This window comes from Botryllus schlosseri, chromosome 3 (assembly GCF_051294905.1).
Source record: "Botryllus schlosseri isolate E-star chromosome 3, Bs_hap1, whole genome shotgun sequence".
Lineage (NCBI taxonomy): Eukaryota > Metazoa > Chordata > Ascidiacea > Stolidobranchia > Styelidae > Botryllus > Botryllus schlosseri.
Genome location: NC_137238.1, coordinates 37,585,519 through 37,604,037, shown reverse-complemented (window position 1 = coordinate 37,604,037; position 18,519 = coordinate 37,585,519). Strand labels below are relative to the sequence as shown.

General features: G+C 42.2%; 2 protein-coding genes across 2 annotated transcripts in view; one reads left to right on the top strand and one right to left on the bottom strand.

Annotated features, from left to right (window-relative positions):
• The window catches only part of LOC145435198 (microfibril-associated glycoprotein 4-like), a 287,005-nt gene that overhangs the window by 78,266 nt on the left and 190,220 nt on the right, over positions 1–18,519 (bottom strand). The window lies entirely within an intron of this gene.
• On the top strand, positions 12,447–14,061 carry LOC145435236 (uncharacterized). Its single transcript, XM_080312577.1, has 4 exons — positions 12,447–12,490; positions 12,609–12,789; positions 12,851–12,946; positions 13,690–14,061. The coding sequence occupies exons 2-4, from the start codon at positions 12,775–12,777 to the stop codon at positions 13,987–13,989; spliced, it is 411 nt and encodes a 136-aa protein (XP_080168703.1). The 5' UTR covers positions 12,447–12,490; positions 12,609–12,774; the 3' UTR covers positions 13,990–14,061.

Here is an 18,519-nt window from a genome sequence, read left to right as displayed (position 1 = left end):
TTTAATTGCCCATAGGCGCCTAATTGGTTGGCGCCAAATGTTCCTGTCCTGGCAATCAGAATCCCACAAAAATTGCCATCTCGCAGAGAAAAATTAATTGCCAGTGCAGAAATACCAATCTGAAATCGTGTGCATCTTTTAGTTTAGTACGCATGGGCGATTTGAATATCTTTTAACATAGCAGACAGGCCACAAAATGTCATTACTTAACGAAGTCATTACACCCACGGGTCCGCCCGAGCTGGAAAAGTGTGATTTCGAGGTCGAGCCGACAAGTTGACCTTTTTCTTAGTCAACTAGCTGGTGATTTCAGTATGTATTATCATTTTTCGGTTCCCAATATTTGGGGGGCGATGATCGGTGTGGAGTTTGAAAAGGCGATTAGTCGAAAAAGGTTGGGAACCACTGGTCTAGACTCTAAGAACCCTCAAATGACCTCGTTTCCATTTCAGCACCCGAATTCCAACCCGGCGCTCAACAACTCAAAGGCCGTTCACCGACTGTCGGCGTGTCGGCCCCCCAGAAAGTGCCCCCGGTCCCATCGCTGGTTCGTGGCACACACAAGACAGGGGAGGCTCCCAAGAAAAGCCAGTTTATACCCATGGAGAAAGTGAAGGTGGGTGAAAACGGGGTGATGATTCGGGGTCGAGGATGAATCTGCACGTGTTTTGTTTCAGGAGTCCCAGACCGAGGGTCGACTCAGCCTCTTGTCGTCTGTGCAATCTTTCTTTCAAGACGGGAAGCCGAAAGACGCGCGAGACCCCAGGAAAATGGTGGGTTTGAGTCGTAATTTTGCTGCATATCCTGGAAATGCCAGAGTGCAGGGTGGTAAAGTTTTGTGTTTTTCTTGGTTTATGGAGCAAAGAGTAGAATTCACCAATCCGAAATCCTCATGGATAATTACCGTATTTGCTTTGTGTTAATCATGTCCAGAGTCAGAGGCGCCGAGTTACTTATGCAGCTTTCAACCAGTAATTAGCACTAATTAGTATCCAATTCAGGCCAATTAACTTGATACAACCAAATACTCGAGGATTTATAATAATTCTCGAGTTGGTTTTGTGCTAGTCTATTTAATTGGAGCGAAAATAGGACAGTGTTAGTGTGTGCCTATGTTCTATGTATAGACTTCATTGCTGGACGGAATCTATCGGGCGCAACCATATCGAGGACCGTAGGCCCCGGGCTGATATTAACCAGCTCGTTGTCCGTATTAAAACCCTAGGTGTGTAGCCAGGAAGATTCACGTTTAAAACTAGAAATCCCGTCCTTTGGAAATGCCAGTTCACTAATTCGTATTATCGATGCCGCGTACTGCCAATTAGCGGGAATCATTTGTACGCAAAATGGGTCATATTGACATCTGATATCGCTATCGTCGCTTATTTGATTTAGCGCGTCCGCTATAATGAAAGGAAAGGAAGGACGTAGTTTATTTTTGTCCTTGATGTTTTTGCGGCATATACACCGACTCATGATACACATACACGCGATCTGCGCATATGCATACCATGAGTACATAATGGCTGGCAATAATTATCATGGTGACCCCACTGGCTGCCCCATCAAACCTACGCACTAAGGAACGAAACAGAGTCGAGCAACTAAAATTTTTTTAGTAAAACTTTATTCCCTTTACATATTACTGATATTCACCCAGACCGAGGACGAGGTGAACCGGCCGAGACCCGGCCGTCGATCCAAAGCGAGCAAGAATGCCGCTCACAGGAGCAGCCAATCGAACAATGCTTTCGGAAAGTTCGAGGTCTTCGAGCAACAGCCGATGGCCGACAATAGTTTGAATTTGCCCGCTCAACCGGAACCTCCCCAGCCCCCCTCTCCAACATCGCCTGCTGCCAACAAATCAAAGTCTGACGAGGTCGAGATCAAGAAACTGACGTTGGCCGAGACCAGGCCCAGGAAAGGAGAAACTGTCACGATACCTCTTAACGAGACGTAGTCGGGGCACCCACCTTTGCCCCACGTTAATACAAATGCTGTGTTTGAACAACAAAACTCCATGTGGCCAGACTATGATCACACCTTGAAAAAAGGTAACAATCTCCATACAGTGAAAGGTGCCCCACTTGACCCAGTAAATGACGCTATTGTCAAAAAACAATCGCTTTTGTGTCTCAGACAAGCAAACTTTTCACGTAACAATGACAAGACCACGACCTCGTCTAAAAAGAGGCACCCCTGAACCCACCATTGTCGTGTTGAAACAATGACTTTTGTCTCCCGCAAAATAATTTGCGACGTAGCAATGACATAATGATTGTGCCTTCCAAAAAAGGCCCCCACTCCCCCAGGAAGATATTTTGGGGTCTTTTCGTAATCGGGAGAAATGTTGAAAAGTTTGAAAATGTCGACCTGGATTTTGTGAAAAATGATCGTATATCGACTGTTTCTGTTGTGAAAACCCTAAAATATTTTGTTGCCATGTTTTTTTGGCATAAAGCTGCAAATATTACCCGACAATAGACCGTTTTTTGTAACAACGGCCGGCCCCGAGACATCGTGGATATGACGCGATTTTTGTTTCGACATGAAAATCTGTGTTTGATTTCTACGACCTTGCGCTTTTCCCGAAAATCTCTGCTCGATGATGATAACCTGCTGTGATGTTATAACAATTCTCAGCTGCTGCTGCCAATTTGAAATCGGGGGGCTGCTGCGAATTTCGCCCCCCTTTTTCCGCCCGCTTACCATCTCTCCGGTGAAAATATGCGTTCTTCTGCCCATACTTGACATCACGGGCTTTGCTGCATTACGTATGAGTTGAAAAGAATGATTTTTGTCGTTTTCCGAATGTAAATAGAAGTTGGAATTCTTTGGTAATTGTCTGCCAGTCTCACCCACCCGGGTTATGCAACAACATGATGCATGACGACCCCACGCACCCACCGGCTGAATCATCACTGTGTTTGCGACGTTTTGGTTATTTTTAATGCGAGGCCCGCCTGTTTTTTCTACCCGATTTTGTAAAAGCCGAGGACAATCGGTCGAACCTATTTGTTTTCTGGTTTTCGCGGACCGGAAAGTCTGCGTTTTCCGGGCGCGGTACGCATTTTGTGACCAGCGATGCTTGCGGCGCGTGATTTCAGACCGTTTCGGACTTTTTATATCTGTCTTCAATACCCGGCGTTCGATATTTTACGCGGAGCTTGACTAGGGCCCGACCGGTGTCACGTCATGTTTTTGAGGCGGTAACATGGATAACTAGCACTTTGAACGGTAAATCGGCAAATATATTTTGAAATTGAATATTGAAAAATTTGATGAGTTCAGGGGGTCCTCCCCCCTTAACCTACATTCCCAAAAACATGAAATTTAGCTTGATGCGCCTTCGGAAGAGTTTAGATGGCTTTACAGCCGTTGTAATGCTTATGCGTGAAATATACTAGAAAGACTACATCTGGACACCTGTACCTTATAAGAAATGATCAATATTCTATCAGTTGCAGATTATCGTTGTCTGATATTGTTTCACTGAAGGCCAATACTGATAACCCTGATGTATTCAACAGATATTTAGGGAAATACGGAATGTAACGTATCGCGTATTTCAAAATCCTTAGAACATTTATTTGATCAGCTTTACAGCCATTGCTAGGCCTGGACATGGTAATAAACTAGGACACATTGAACTGTGAGAAATATTCAAGATATTTCGGTAATTCTAATGGTGGCTCGTGACAAAGTGCGAGATCGACTTGAAATTACCGGCCGGGCCCTCATCTTGACTGCGTAGTGCGGTCGATTGTATTCGCGGACTGGCTTGTACATAGTTGAGCTCTTATCCTGAATAGTTTTGTGTTTGTGTGGATTACTCATTCATTTTTCTTGCTTCGTACCGGCGTCGTTACATCGTTTCTATCTGGGAGCGGACCGTTTTGGTTGACCAATGTTTTTCTGCTGACATCTTGGACTTGCATTCAGTTTCTGAGTGTCCGACACAAATAGTTGGTTTGCTGCTTGAATTCGTAATTCACGATTTAATTACACTCTGAACGTATTCGGTAATGGCCTTTGTGACAGCTCTGTTTGTCAGCGTCCTGAACTGTCGCTGCCTGATAGTTGCATTGGTTCTTTAATGGAATGCGCTGTTTTTTGCCGCTTTTTCGTCTTCTCTCAAAGAGTTTTTGCTTCTACTGTCGAAGTGTGACGCTTTTGAGTTCGACTCCCGATAGTCGCCGTTTGTGAAAACGTGGAAAGATAAAATGGTCGATGTGTTTTGTTTTGGGTCAATGGGTGGTAGGGATGTCGTTAGAGAGATCAATAGAAACTCTTCATTTGTCCATGTTGCAAATCAACATGGCGCAACCAAAATCACTCGCAGTGTAATGTGGACGGGAGGCTCGAGTCAAGCCGCCCAGGACAGGAGCAATTATCTCAGTTGATAGGGACGAAATGAAAAACAACACAGTACCATGGAGCAACTCTAAATATAATTAAATTTATATTATAAATATAATTAGGCTGTACTTTAAGATCGGGTAGTGGAAACATTGCTACCAAATTCGGAGATTGGGTGGCATAGCTTCTTTCAAATATTGACAGCAATAAAACGGATTGAATTTTGCACTAGACTGGTAGAGTGGTGTTCAGGTTTTTTTAAGGTTCGGATCGGGTGACCGCTAGGTAGTTTGGAGAGACCATGACCATGATGTTTCATTTAGATACCAATAAAAAGTATGTTTACTTGAACGAATTATTTACTAGGCCAGTGCCCAATCACAGAACAAATTTTTCAGGGTCGATCTCATGCAGCAAAACACATTCGCAATCCCGTTCTCATCCGATAATCCTGAGGTAAACAACAGTGTTGCCACTCGAGGTTCGCGAATAGAAACACTAGATTTGCCAACTAAAAAACTCAAGATCGACGAAAGATACGGTCGTTTTGAAATTTAGAGCAAATCTATTGCATAAATTATGAGGGGGATGCATTTATTATCAGCAATAAAGTTACGAGAAAACTTAAAAGACAAATTCACGAGGTTTTTCTGCAATATTTTCCCCATCAAACAATATTGATACTTATTTATTTCCCCATGGCAAATTCAATTTTTTTCGGCTCTATACTAAAACAGATCTGGCAAATATAGATAATATCCACTCCATTACATTCGATTTAATCCGATCGAGTGATATAAAAATCGGGGGAGCGTCAGACACATCCTCACATATAACGATGAGTGGTTTTTCAGCTTTTCCACAGTCAAAGGACCGAAGAAAAGCTACACAGGGGCGTTTTATTAAATTCAGAACATGTAAGTCAAATCACTATAGGCAAGCAAAAATGTCTATGCAAAAGTGCGTTATGACGTCACACCCTTTTTCAATTCAAATATTGTACCCCCAGAGACAGTTAGATCCTTGGCAACACCAGGGAGTGTTGGCTATATCCCAGGTCTACACAGAATATGCAATCATTCATGAATTGGCTGAGACAATTCGCACAAGTTATCATATTCGCTTCTGTCATCGGTTCGCTTTTTAGAGTTAAAACCCGTCTCGGGCTGGGATCTTCACTCTGCCAGTGATAGAAATGAGCGGCACCAAGGTATGGGGTTTGTTCTTGTGCTGAATGAGCAATTGTAGACTGATAATAATAATTACGGGCCGCAAAATAAGACCTCGCAGGCCGCGTGTTGGTGACCCCTGAGATAGGGTGATTTAATCGACACAGCTTAGCCTACTTGATGACTTGAAATTGACTCGTAAATTTTATTCCGAGTCACGAGTCAATTGAAATTTCTGAAGCGCCAAGTCAAGTATATTCATTTTCGCAAAGTGACTCGAGGCAATGTCAAGTCAAACGAAAAAGATGACTCGACGTCATATCAGTGTTTTAACGTAGTAGGTGTACAACAGCGTCGGCCAACCTGCGGGCGTAGACGAAATTTGTGCGGCTGTCAACATACAAATTGACGAAACGAATCCCGCTTTATTTTATGATAGGCTACGTTTGTTATGGTACATATTTTGTAAATTTTTTGGCTGCTGTTCGAAATACGGTTTCGGAAGAAAACGGCTACAATGGCTTAACTTCAAGGTGAGACCCCATCATGTTACAGTCATGATGTGATTATCGTGTAGTAAAACGAAATGAAAATGCTGTAATTGAATTTTAATCATACAAGGAATGAATTCTGGTGTCACGCACTGTAGTTCAAATGAGTTGGTATGTTCACGATAACTCGAGAAAAATAAGAAGGTACATTGAAGCCGAGCCATCAAACTTAATGAGACTGGTCTGAATCAAAAGCTAATGTGGCACCACGAATTTAAGTGTGGTCTGGCAATGCAACCACTCCGAATTCATTGAAACATACGATCTTCTTGACGTTTTATTGCTTCAATAACACAATAAACAATATACAAAATATTTACAGTTGAATAATTCATCACACCGAAAGAAACCCGAGTAACAGTTGAGGATGTAGGAGACCTTGCACATCGACAATCGTATCACAGGATATGACGAGCAACAAAAATAGGAACGATTGAGGAGAACAGACTGCTTAAGCTGAATAGGTAAAGCTGTTGGGTTTGTTAATCAACAATCGACATCTGCTATTATTTGCGAGTTCAAAAATGACCCATCGACAGGAACCTTCATTCAAACCGACTGTCCTGCAATACGTTTTTTGGTTACTAATATCGAGAATGTCATACCGAGAAGGGACGAAAGACACGACCTCTTATCAGGTGTTGTCGCACGCAAACTGCTTGTCACGGAATACCCCATAGTTCAGTCGCGAGCATTCATGATCATTGCCAAGGACATATCGAGCGCACGCGCAGAAACTGGACATGCCGCAGAAAAGTTTCTTCAAACGATGCAACAAATATTAAGCCGACAGTCGTGATCAGCGCCAGCAAAGAAAATAATCAATCGATGGAGCGCACGACTTATTTATTTCCCAATAGCAAATTCAATTTTTTCTCTAAACTAAAACAGATTCTCGCAAACGTAGATAATATCCAATCATTACATTCGGTGTATTCCGATTGAATGATATAAAGATGTGTGGAGCGCCAGACACATCCTCCCACATAACAACGATTTGTTTTCCGCAGGCAAATCACTACAGGCAAGCAAGAATGCTCATGTAAAAAAACATCGAAGCCAGATCACTTAACGTGTTCTCGAAAATGACCTTTTTTTGAGACCGCGAGGGGGCGCTATGAAGCTCAATCAAACCCGCTAGACGACGGTGTGACGTCACGTTCTCATGGGAGAAAATGTCCTCTCCGTCGTGAGGCGTCATCGACAAAGTCCGTCTCACGGCCTTCTCCGCATCTTCAACTCCGAGAATCGAAGGTCGTCGTATCCCGTCCACCAGAATCCCTTGTTGTCTGTTTTGTGGAAGTTTCCGCTCAGGTTGTTGTAGCCGCAACTGCACTTGTTATACCGATGTGATGCGTTCGCGAGATAGTGTAATGGTTATGCGTCCGGCTTCTTGAGCGGTAGGTCGTGGGTTCGAACTCCAGCCGGGTCATACCAAAGACTCGAAAAATGGTATCCGCAGCTATCCTGCTAGGCGCTCAGCAATAACGGATAGCATGGAGGAGAAAAAAAACGGGGGCCCAGGAAAATGGTGGGTTTGAGTCATAATTTTGTTTCATATCCTGGAAATGTCACAGTGCAGGGGGGTCAAGTTTTGTGTTTATGGAGCAAAGATTAGAATTCAGCAATCCGAAATCCTCGTCATGATAATCACCGTATTTTTTTTGGATCAATCATGTCCAGAGTCATAGACGCCGGGTTACGTTACTCATGCAGCTTTCAACCAGTAATTAGCACTAAGTAGTATCCAACCTTATTCTAAATTAAACTGAATTACTGATTTTCATACAGACTAGGTGACCTCATGGGTCCGTATGCTTAGAAATATTAGGGCTAGAAATTTTGATTCAAAAAAGAGGGGGACTCGATCCTGGAAGGGGCGTGATCGTACATACGATATTTCTACCTGCCTGCGCCACTGCCAGGAAAGCGCGTTTCCACTGCAGAGATAAAATTGGATTTTATTTAATTTTGATCAGTGATTTTCAAAGCGAAGCGAATACATAACCCAACTCAAAATTATATCTAAGTCATAAATCCTACGTGGATATAAAATTGAGGATTATTGTGAATTGGAAAATGGGGTCAAAGGTTGAGAACTTCATCGCGGATTCATTCATGCGTCGCAAATACCAGAACACGGAAGGCGCCAAATTAGGAAAAGGTAGAGTCGGGGCCTACGATATCGTAGGCCCCGGTAGAGTTCAATTACATGGAAAAATCATAAGAAGTCAAAAGTGAAAACAATTTATAATCATACAATTCCAATATTTAAAAAGTGACAAATAATTAATTCCAATATTTGTATGACTTAGCTTCTCACAAACTTCATAACAACAAAGACCAACTACAACACAAAGTACATAAGAAGACAAGAATAGGTGTTCACCAATAAATTCCATCTTTCTTGATCATGGTGATTTTCAACTCCACATTCCCTGCCTTTGTTAATTGATGCATTGCTTCCAGACCTAAAGGAAGTCACAAACGTGAGAGTTGGCTTTCATTGAATACTTAGGTATAGAGTTGGTCACTAATAATTAAGTACTTTTCCTTTTACAAAGTACTGAAGCAGTTTTCCTCTAATTGCAGCACTTACTCATGTGAATCTAATTTTCCGCTACTTCTACTTCGTCCCGTTCAGTGAATTACCACCTTAATAACGCTACTTACCGTTTCTCAAGTATCAGTATCAGTATCAGGTTCTTCCAATGAGAGAGACTGAGAATTTCCATGACTGTTCTCATCGGGACGCTCTACCACACGGTTGACACGCGAGATGATTTTCCATGACACACTAAATAATTTTACGTGCACTTAAGTTTGGTGCAAAAAGTGAAACAAAAGTTTTCTATGGAAAAATCTCGATGGTCACCAATAATATTTTGTAAATCAACATAGAGTAGGGTCTTTTGATCAGATTTTATTTGTCTTAAAATTTTACCCGTACTTCGCGCCATTTAGTATAACGGTATTTCTTGATTTTGAAAATATATGTAGCTAAACAAATATGCATAACTGATACCGAAATTAGTCCAATAACACTGGGCAACAATTTTGAATGAAAAATTTCTTGACTTTGCTTTGGCACTTGGTTTAGGCTAATTTTGGCGTGTTGATTCCAAAAATGCCGATGGTTTCTTCTATCACTTGAAGTTTTTGCTCTACGGCATATGCCCAAAATATGTACATTTTTACGAATTTAGCCATATGACTTTTGCATACCATATAGAAATCCACAGTTTTATCAAATAATAAGTTATTTAACCAAGGGGCCAATTGAATTATTAAAAATGGTACTGCATGGTATCGATCTAGGCCGATGCTTTCACTCATTTTTGGTTAGAGGATATTTCATACACATATTTGATGGAAACTGCACGATAAGACAAGAAAAATGTTCGGAATTTAGTATCAGCTTAAGTACAAAGCCACATTCAGCTTATCCAGTGCAACTTGAAACTCCTATAAGCTCCATAATTTGGATCAAGATGAAAGTCTTAGGGATAGTAGGCCTAATGATGAAGATTTTGAAATCGAAGATGATTCAGAACGTAGAGGAACGTAGAGTAGTCCACCAACACATCGTCGTAACAACCTTGCGCGCGTGTCACTTATTTGCTATGGTATCGAAAAGAGTGGACTTCGAAACGACCAAAGCAGCCACATAACATCGATGTTAAGGCGAATAAATCTTTTTGCAATACATTAAGCAGATAGTACGTATAGTTCCACTTCTGTTCGTACTTGAGTGGAATTTTCCGTCGCTGCTTCTACCTACGTAGCTTTCTTCACTACTTTGACCACCTTTGGTATACAATATGGTGTAATTGGAGTTGGCCGGTAATGAAGTAATTCCACTTTTTCAAAGTAGTTTTTCACTACTTGCGGTACTTTTTCAAGTAAATCTAATTTCCCGCTACTTCTTCCTAATATTTTGAGATCTACTTACTTTGAGAGAGAGAGAGAAAGAGAGAGAGAGAGAGAGAGAGAGAGAGAGAGAGAGAGAGAGAGAGAGAGAGAGAGAGAGAGAGAGAGAGAGAGAGAGAGAGATTGAGGGATTGAATAATTTCGGGGCTGCTTTCACGCAGTGCCAGCCAAAAAGAATTTATTTTCATAGACGTTAAGCAAAGCCAATTTTAAAATCAGGTGCATGTATTGACTCTCTTTTACGGAAATTAACAACAGTATATGGTATTTATCATACCGGGAAAGAGCGTCGTGCTATGACTTTTTCTCAAACATGGTATTCGAGTAAAAAAAGATTAGTTTTGCTTTTCCGTAGCAAAATAATCATTTGCATCCCATGATGCGGTCGAATGCTGATGCTGTCGAAGATTTATACCTTCTGGAATGCATTACTATTAATCGAGCTCTCTGCACATTCCACAGAGCTAAATTTGCTAAATTTTACAGTACATGCGAACGTACATGACTGTTTTCACAACTACTTACATACTTGGCTAGATTTCAAGTCAGCCAAATTTAATTCGACCTGAAATATGTGTAGGTTGCTTTTAACAGTACTACTTCTACTTGAGTAGCATTCTCGATTACTTTGACCACCTATGAGTGTAATGCTGATATAACATCAATTTCTATATCTTATTATTAACGTAAATACCATAAATATCCCTCTTTGCTAGATAGTTACTGCCACAACACAACAAGAAAACATGTCTAGAATGAAGATAACACAGTATCGCGGACGTTCAAATGATTCATTTCATAACGCCATGTAATCGCCTATCCATCCTTTGTACGAGATAGTAGTATGTGCTGAAACGAACCTCGCTGCTGTACAACAACTAGAACTGAATATTTAGTGGTTGAAATGACAGATAACAACAAACCACATCTAACACTAACAAACGGAACACGGACATTTATTGCCTCTCTAAGCCGAACAGCGCAATAGTGAGACTGTCGTATAGTATATCAGGTAGGCTATGCATATCGGCATATGTAGCAATGACATGTCGAGTCGCGTGACACAATATATGAAATAATGCATCACACGTGTAATACAACAGCAAATCGAAATAATAACAAGCCAGTACATCTACCACCAACACATGGGAAAACGTAAGAAACCATTATAGCATTGGCAACTGAAGTTATTGCAATTATATTCGTTGCCCACACTGCAATGATAATAGGTCAACTGCTTTGACAGAGTTACGCCGAATTCTCTTGCCTCTCTCGTGAATCATGGACGAATAAAATACCTTGAATCAAGAAAGTGCATTGATTAGATGGAACCGGGATTTGATGCCTGGCTTTGCTGGTCGTCAAATTTTCATAAATGACCTGCGCGTTGTGAACGGAAATCTCGAGTAGACACGAAAATACCTTTCAATACCAGAATCGCGACCGGAGCTTTGCATTTCTTTTTACTCGTTACTACGGGAAAGACGTGAAACATTTCCACCAGAAGTGAAGCCATTTACGGACATAAATTTGCTGTCATATCAATAGCGGAGATCTTGTAGCTCGCAGAAGAACATCATGGCAGTATTGGTGTATTAGTATAACTAGCAAAAATATTCAATATGCGTAATCTTCAACAGCAACAGAAAATACATTGCTAAAACCCGCGCATGTTATTTCGTAACATATTTTTACTTCCAGTTCGAAGAATCTTCTGTGCGACTAATTTTTGATTATAAGTATTCCAATAGATGGGCTATGGGCATAACCAACACATGTTAGGAGAAAAGATCTGCAAATGAATTTGATGTCTCGGAGATGCGCTGATTTAGGTCACGGGCGCTGGTTTATCTCACGCGCGCACATTCACGCGAACGTCGTGGCGAATTGTGTTTTGCGCAAAACGTTTTTATGTATTCAATCTGCATTTTGAACAGGCTATTCGATAGTATAAGTATAGTATATAAGTATAGTATAAGATGTTATTTATGGCTCGACGTATGCGTATTGATAATAGCTATCTATCGGTAATAGTTGTAATTGTCTACGACCAGAACAACCCAGGAAATTTTGGATTAAGTAAAGCGTGTTCGTGAAAATACGCTCATGTATCATTAATGAGTGTGCCGTTTCGATCGGGTTAATTCCGTCTTTACTGCTATTCCAGGCGATATGAACCAAACGTTACGAGGCCCGCAATCGAGCGGGTTCCTCCCATCGAGAACCTCCGACAATCAGATGTCCTTCAACCCCAACATGGGGCCGAGAAACATGATGCAGTGGGGCAGCAACAAGATGGCCCCGCAACAACAGATGGGGCTAGTCAGGCCTCCGCTGGACATGATGGGCAAGCAGAATCCCAGTATGCAGATGCCCCAACAACACTTCGTGCCCTAGTCTTACCAGCCGATGACTCAGCAACAGCAGATGGCCCGAACAGGCCCCCGTTTCGACCCCAACGGATGCAGCAGCCGAACCAGGGTGAGTCTGACCCCTTTCTGTATGTAAGGAGATGTTTTGAGTCATTTTCCGTATTTAAAGAAATATCTATTTGAGTCTAGACTCTGAGAACCCTAAAATGACCCCGTTTCTATTCCAGCACCCCAACCATCTTTCGGGGCAGAATTCCAACCCGGGGCTCAACAACTCAAAGTCAGTTCACCCACTGTCGGCGTGTCGGCCCCCAGAAAGTACCCCCGGTCTCATCACTGGTTCGTGGTGCACACAAGACAGGGGAGGCTCCCAAGAAAAGCCAGTTTATACCCATGGAGAAAGTGAAGGTGGGTGAAAACGGGGTAATAATTCGGGGTCGAGGATGAATCTGCATGTGTTTTGTTTTAGGAGTCCCAGTCCGAGGGTCGACTCAGCCTTTTGTCGTCTGTGCAATATTTCTTTCAAGACGGGAAGCCAAAAGAAGCACGAGACCCGAGGAAAATGGTGGGTCTGAGTCATAATTTTGCTTCATATCCTGGAAATGCCAGAGTGCAGGGTGATCAAGTATTGTGTTTTTCTTGCTGTATGGATAATTTCCGTATTTGTTTTGGGTTAATCATGTCCAGAGTCATAGGCGCCGAGTTACTCATGCAGCTTTCAACCTGTAATTAGCACTAATTAGTATCTAATGAAGGCCAATTAACTTAATACAACTAAATATTCAAGGATTTAAAATAATTCACGAGTTAGTTTCGTGATTGTCTCTTTAATTGGAGCGAAAATAGGACAGTGTTTGTGTGTGCCTATGTTCTATGTATATTGTATAGACTTCATTGCTGGACTGACTCTATCGGGCGCAACCATATCGAGGATCGTAGGCCCCAGGTTGATATTTAGCAGCTCGTTGTCGGTATTAAAACCCTAGGTGTGTAGCCAGGGAGACTCACATTTAAAACTAGAAATCCCGTCCTGTGGAAATGCCAATTCACTAATTCGTATCATCGATGCCGCGTACTGCCAATTAGCGGGAATCATTTGTATGCGAAATAGGTCATATTGACATCTGATATCGCTATCGTCGCTTATTTGATTTAGCGCGTCCGCTATAATGGCTGGCAATAACTATCATGGTTACCCTACTGGCTGCCCCGTCAAACCTGCGCACTAAGGAACGAAACAGAGTCGAGCAACTAAATTTTTTTTTAGTAAAACTTTATTCCCTTTACATATTACTGATATTCACCCAGACCGAGGACGAGGTGAACCGGCCGAGACCCGGCCGTCGATCCAAAGCGAGCAAGAATGCCGCCCACAGGAGCAGCCAATCGAACAAGGCTTTCGGAAAGTTCGAGGTCTCCGAGCAACAGCCGATGGCCGACGAGAGTTTGAATTTGCCCGCTCAACCGGAACCTCCCCGGCCCCCCTCTCCAACATCGCCTGCTGCCAACAAATCAAAGTCTGACGAGGTCGAGATCAAGAAACTGACGTTGGCCGAGACCAGGCCCAGGAAAGGGGAAACTGTCACGATACCTCTTAACGAGATGTAGTCGGGGCACCCACCTTTGCCCCACGTTAATACAAATGCTGTGTTTGAACAAAAAAAATTTCTGCAGCAGACAAGGATCACACCTTGAAAAAAGGTAACAATCTCCATACAATGAAAGTTGCCCACTTGAACCTGTAAATGACGCTATTGTCAAAAAAACAATCGCTTTTGTGTCTCAGACAAGCAAACTTTTCACGTAACAATGACAAGACCACGACCATGTCTAAAAAGAAGCACCCCTGAACCCACCATTGTTGGTTGAAACAATGACTTTTGTCTCCCGCAAAATAATTTGCGACGTAGCAATGACAAATTGATGGTGCCTTCCAAAAAAGGCCCCCACTCCCCCAGGAAGATATTTTGGGGTCTTTTCGTAATCGGGAGAAATGTGGAAAAGTTTGAAAATGTCGACCTGGATTTTGTGAAAAATGATCGTATATCGACTGTTTCTGTTGTGAAAACCCTAAACTATTTTGTTGCCATGTTTTTTTGGCATAAAGCTGCAAATATTACCCGACAATAGACCGTTTTTTGTAACAACGGCCGGCCCCGAGACATCGTGGATATGACGCGATTTTTGTTTCGACATGAAAATCTGTGTTTGATTTCTACGACCTTGCGCTTTTCCCGAAAATCTCTGCTCGATGATGATAACCTGCTGTGATGTTATAACAATTCTCAGCTGCTGCTGCCGATTTGAAATCGGGGGGCTGCTGCGAATTTCGCCCCCCTTTTTCCGCCCGCTTACCATCTCTCGGGTGAAAATATGCGTTCTTCTGCCCATACTTGACATCACGGGCTTTGCTGCATTACGTATGAGTTAAAAAGGATGATTTTTGTCGTTTTCCGAATGTATATAGAAGTTGGAATTCTTTGGTAATTGTCTGCCAGTCTCACCCACCCGGGTTATGCAACAACATGATGCATGACGACCCCACGCACCCACCGGCTGAATCATCACTGTGTTTGCGACGTTTTGGTTATTTTTAATGCGTGGCCCGCCTGTTTTTTTCTACCCGATTTTGTAAAAGCCGAGGACAATCGGTCGAGCCTATTTGTTTTCTGGTTTTCGCGGACCGGTAAGTCTGCGTTTTCCGGGCGCGGTACGCATTTTGTGACCAGCGATGCTTGCAGCGCGTGATTTCAGACCGTTTCGGACTTTTTATATCTGTCTTCAATACCCGACATTCGATATTTTACGCGGAGCTTGACTAGGGCCTGACCGGTGTCACGTCACGTTTTTGAGGCGGTTACGTACATAACTAGCACTTTAAGTGAAAAATCAGCAAATATATATATAACCTACATTCCCCAAAACATGAAATTTAGCTTGATGCGCCGTCAGAAGAGTTATTTAGATGGCTTTACAGCCGTTGTAATGCTTGAGCGTGAAATAAACTAGAAAGACTACGTCTGGACACCAGTACCTTATAAGAAATGATCAATATTCTATCTGTTGCAGATTAGCGTTGTGTGATATTGTTTCACTGAAGGCCAATACTGATAACCCTGATGTATTCAACAGACATTTAAAGAAATACGTAATGTAGCGTATCACGTATTTCAAATTCCTGAGAACATTTATTCGATCAGCTTTGCAGCCATTGCAATAGGCTTGGACATGAAATAAACTAGAACACTTCAAACTATAGGAAACCAGGGTTGTAACCAAGTCACATGGTTCCGAGTCACGAGTCAATCTGACTTTTGTGGTTTTGACTCGAGTCGAGTCGAGTAATTTTCAATTCATCACCGACTCGAGTCCGAGTCCAAGTCACCGTTTTAAGGATCAAGTCCGAGTCATAGTGTTATGACTCGAGTCGAGTCCAAGTCACAGTATTGATGTCATGTTCAACTAATGTTTTCAATCCTGCTTGGGTGATATCGAATTCCTTGCTTGCCAAACATGCTTATTTTCTCCCTATCATAGTGTTGGCACAAGTTTATTTAGTTAGGCAGATAACAGGCAGTTCCTGGCCTCATATACCGATGCTACAGATAGACGAGACAGGCCGCCAATACAATAACGTTACTAATCTTAGAACTTTAAATCAAATATCTGTCTTGTCAGTCTGATATTTCACAAATAAAAGCATTCAGTTTTTATTACGAGCACATCGACGACCGCTCACAAATAGCTTATAGAGAATAAACGAATCAGGTCTACATACTATCTCATAGAGAACCTACGAAATCACGTCTAGCTAGATACAAGCTGGTAAAGAATCAACAGATAAACGCTTATGTAGAGGTACAGTTTTGCTTTCACATCATATCAGGTGGTTGACCAGAAAAAACGTCAACTTACCTGCTCAGCTGCCGAAATAGTCGCCGGAGCGTTACTTTAGTGCTGATTTACTGTTGTCTTAGTCGAATTTGCCCTACATTTACCAAAACAAATTCCCAAAAATGAGGACAGAATCTCAAAAAAGAGGCTACTTCTTAAAATTGTTAGATTATCTAAAATAACTTAAATTTGGCTTAATTCCAACCAGTAGAAAGCAATGCTGAAAGAAAATATTTGGGATTAATTACAAATAGAGACGTTCGAAATATACCGGCAGTAGTTATGTAGATCGGTCGTGATGCGCCATAGGTTTCTAATGGGTGGGGTGGCGATTCGCCTGGAAACCCGGGGTGGCGATTCGCCTTTTTAGACCCTCCTCTGGGCCGCGATTCGCCATGTGTTCTTATGGGTGCGGTCGTGACTCGCCTTTTTTGCTATAGGCGGTGGCGGTGATTCGCCGTGAAAACTCGTGGTCGTGACTCGCCTTTTTTGCTATAGGCGGTGGCGGCGATTCGCCTGTCGTGTATTCTTACGGGTTCTGTGGTGATTCGCCATGTGTTCTTATGGGTGCGGTCGTGATTCGTACTTTCAGCCATCTCTCGTGCGGTGTTGAATATGTACGAGTCACCAGCAATAACCGCACAAACGGAAACGTGGCTTGCAAGAGGATTTACGCAGTGCGTGCGACCTATATTTCGAATGACCTGCGTGCGGAATTGTTTCTCATGCAGCTGTGTGCTACTATCGATTATTACACTATTCCATTCAGTGCGAAATAGTTTGATCGTAAATTATGATATATGATGTCGTAGTTTAGTCGTGTCAAATGACCGATCGTGTTCTCTTTCCTCGCTATTGATCGCTAGCTGAATAATACTTTCGGCTTATTCGCTGTTTCGCACCTACAAAATAATCTGCTGTTCACAGTCGCAACTTCATCGCGATAGTACAATTTTCACACCTCGATCAGTAGAACAACACCGCGCTAACCCAGTTGTCGAATCACATAGGTCATACATTTTACGCGAAATGAAATATTGTATTGTGGTATACAAATATGCAAACTATTCTTTCAATTCAACAAGTCCAGTTAACGAATCGATTTTCAAGCTGCCGACACAGTTTTTAACACGAGTGAGTTGATATTTCTTCCCGGGTACGAGCGAGGCTTTGTTCCATTGGTCCAAAACCACCTCACCAGTATCATCCTTCAATGTAAAACTGTATAATTTCAACTCCTTTCCGGCATCAGAATTGACCGTCTTCTCCTCTCCAGAAACACAAGTAGCGGCGATCGAGACGTATTCATCTTTATTTCCGTATACTGATTCACAGGTCAATAATGGGTATTCTTCAGTCGTATGTCTCGATTTTCCATGCAGAGTTACTGACGAAGCCCGTCCCAGTAATACAGCAGGTTTTCCAGTAAACTTGTCAATTTGGACCCAACCGGATTTGACCATGAGTTTTTTTCGTTTGGAGAATGCTTTCTCAATGATCCCGAACAATTCACGATTGAAACACGTGAAAGATATCTCTTCGTTATTGCCGTCGATGAATATACCTTTGAGATATTGACTAACGCCACCTCTTTTGGGCGATGAGACGAATTTGACACCGACGTGAAAATTTGAAACTGCTCCGACTTGCATACTGCTGACGCTGTTCGATGTCATATCGTTTGATAAAGTGAGAGTCATCAACAAATCCGTCGATATTTATAGAATTAGGTGCGTGGTATTGAGTGAGTTAACAGTCTTTGTATAATCCTGATGACCCGCGTGAATAGACTTGGATTGAAATAAACTTTACAGGAGTTCTGTAAGAAATGATACCGTTCACAAGCGACAAACGACACGAATGAATTTTCTTCGTACCCAGTCACTTATCAATGTACTGTAGTGAGTATTCAAGATGTCTGTTGCTAAATCTCTGTACACCGCTAGGGTGCGTATGTCACTTTTCATCGCCGCAATGCTTATGACACTAAAAACCCCATTCCAGTCGATGCCGTATGATCGAATCGAGTTAACCAATGCGGTAAAATCGCACTTTCGAACACGGCTCACGTTTTCTCCATGTACATAGAAATCTAGTACTCCGTGGATGAATTTTTCCGTTTCGCTCAATATGGGGGTTGTCAAGTTATGATAGTAGAGAAGGTAATTCTCAATAATCGCGCTAGTTGCCATAACGAGTATATGTAACAATCAACTGAAAAAGTAAACCATGAGAATGACACCA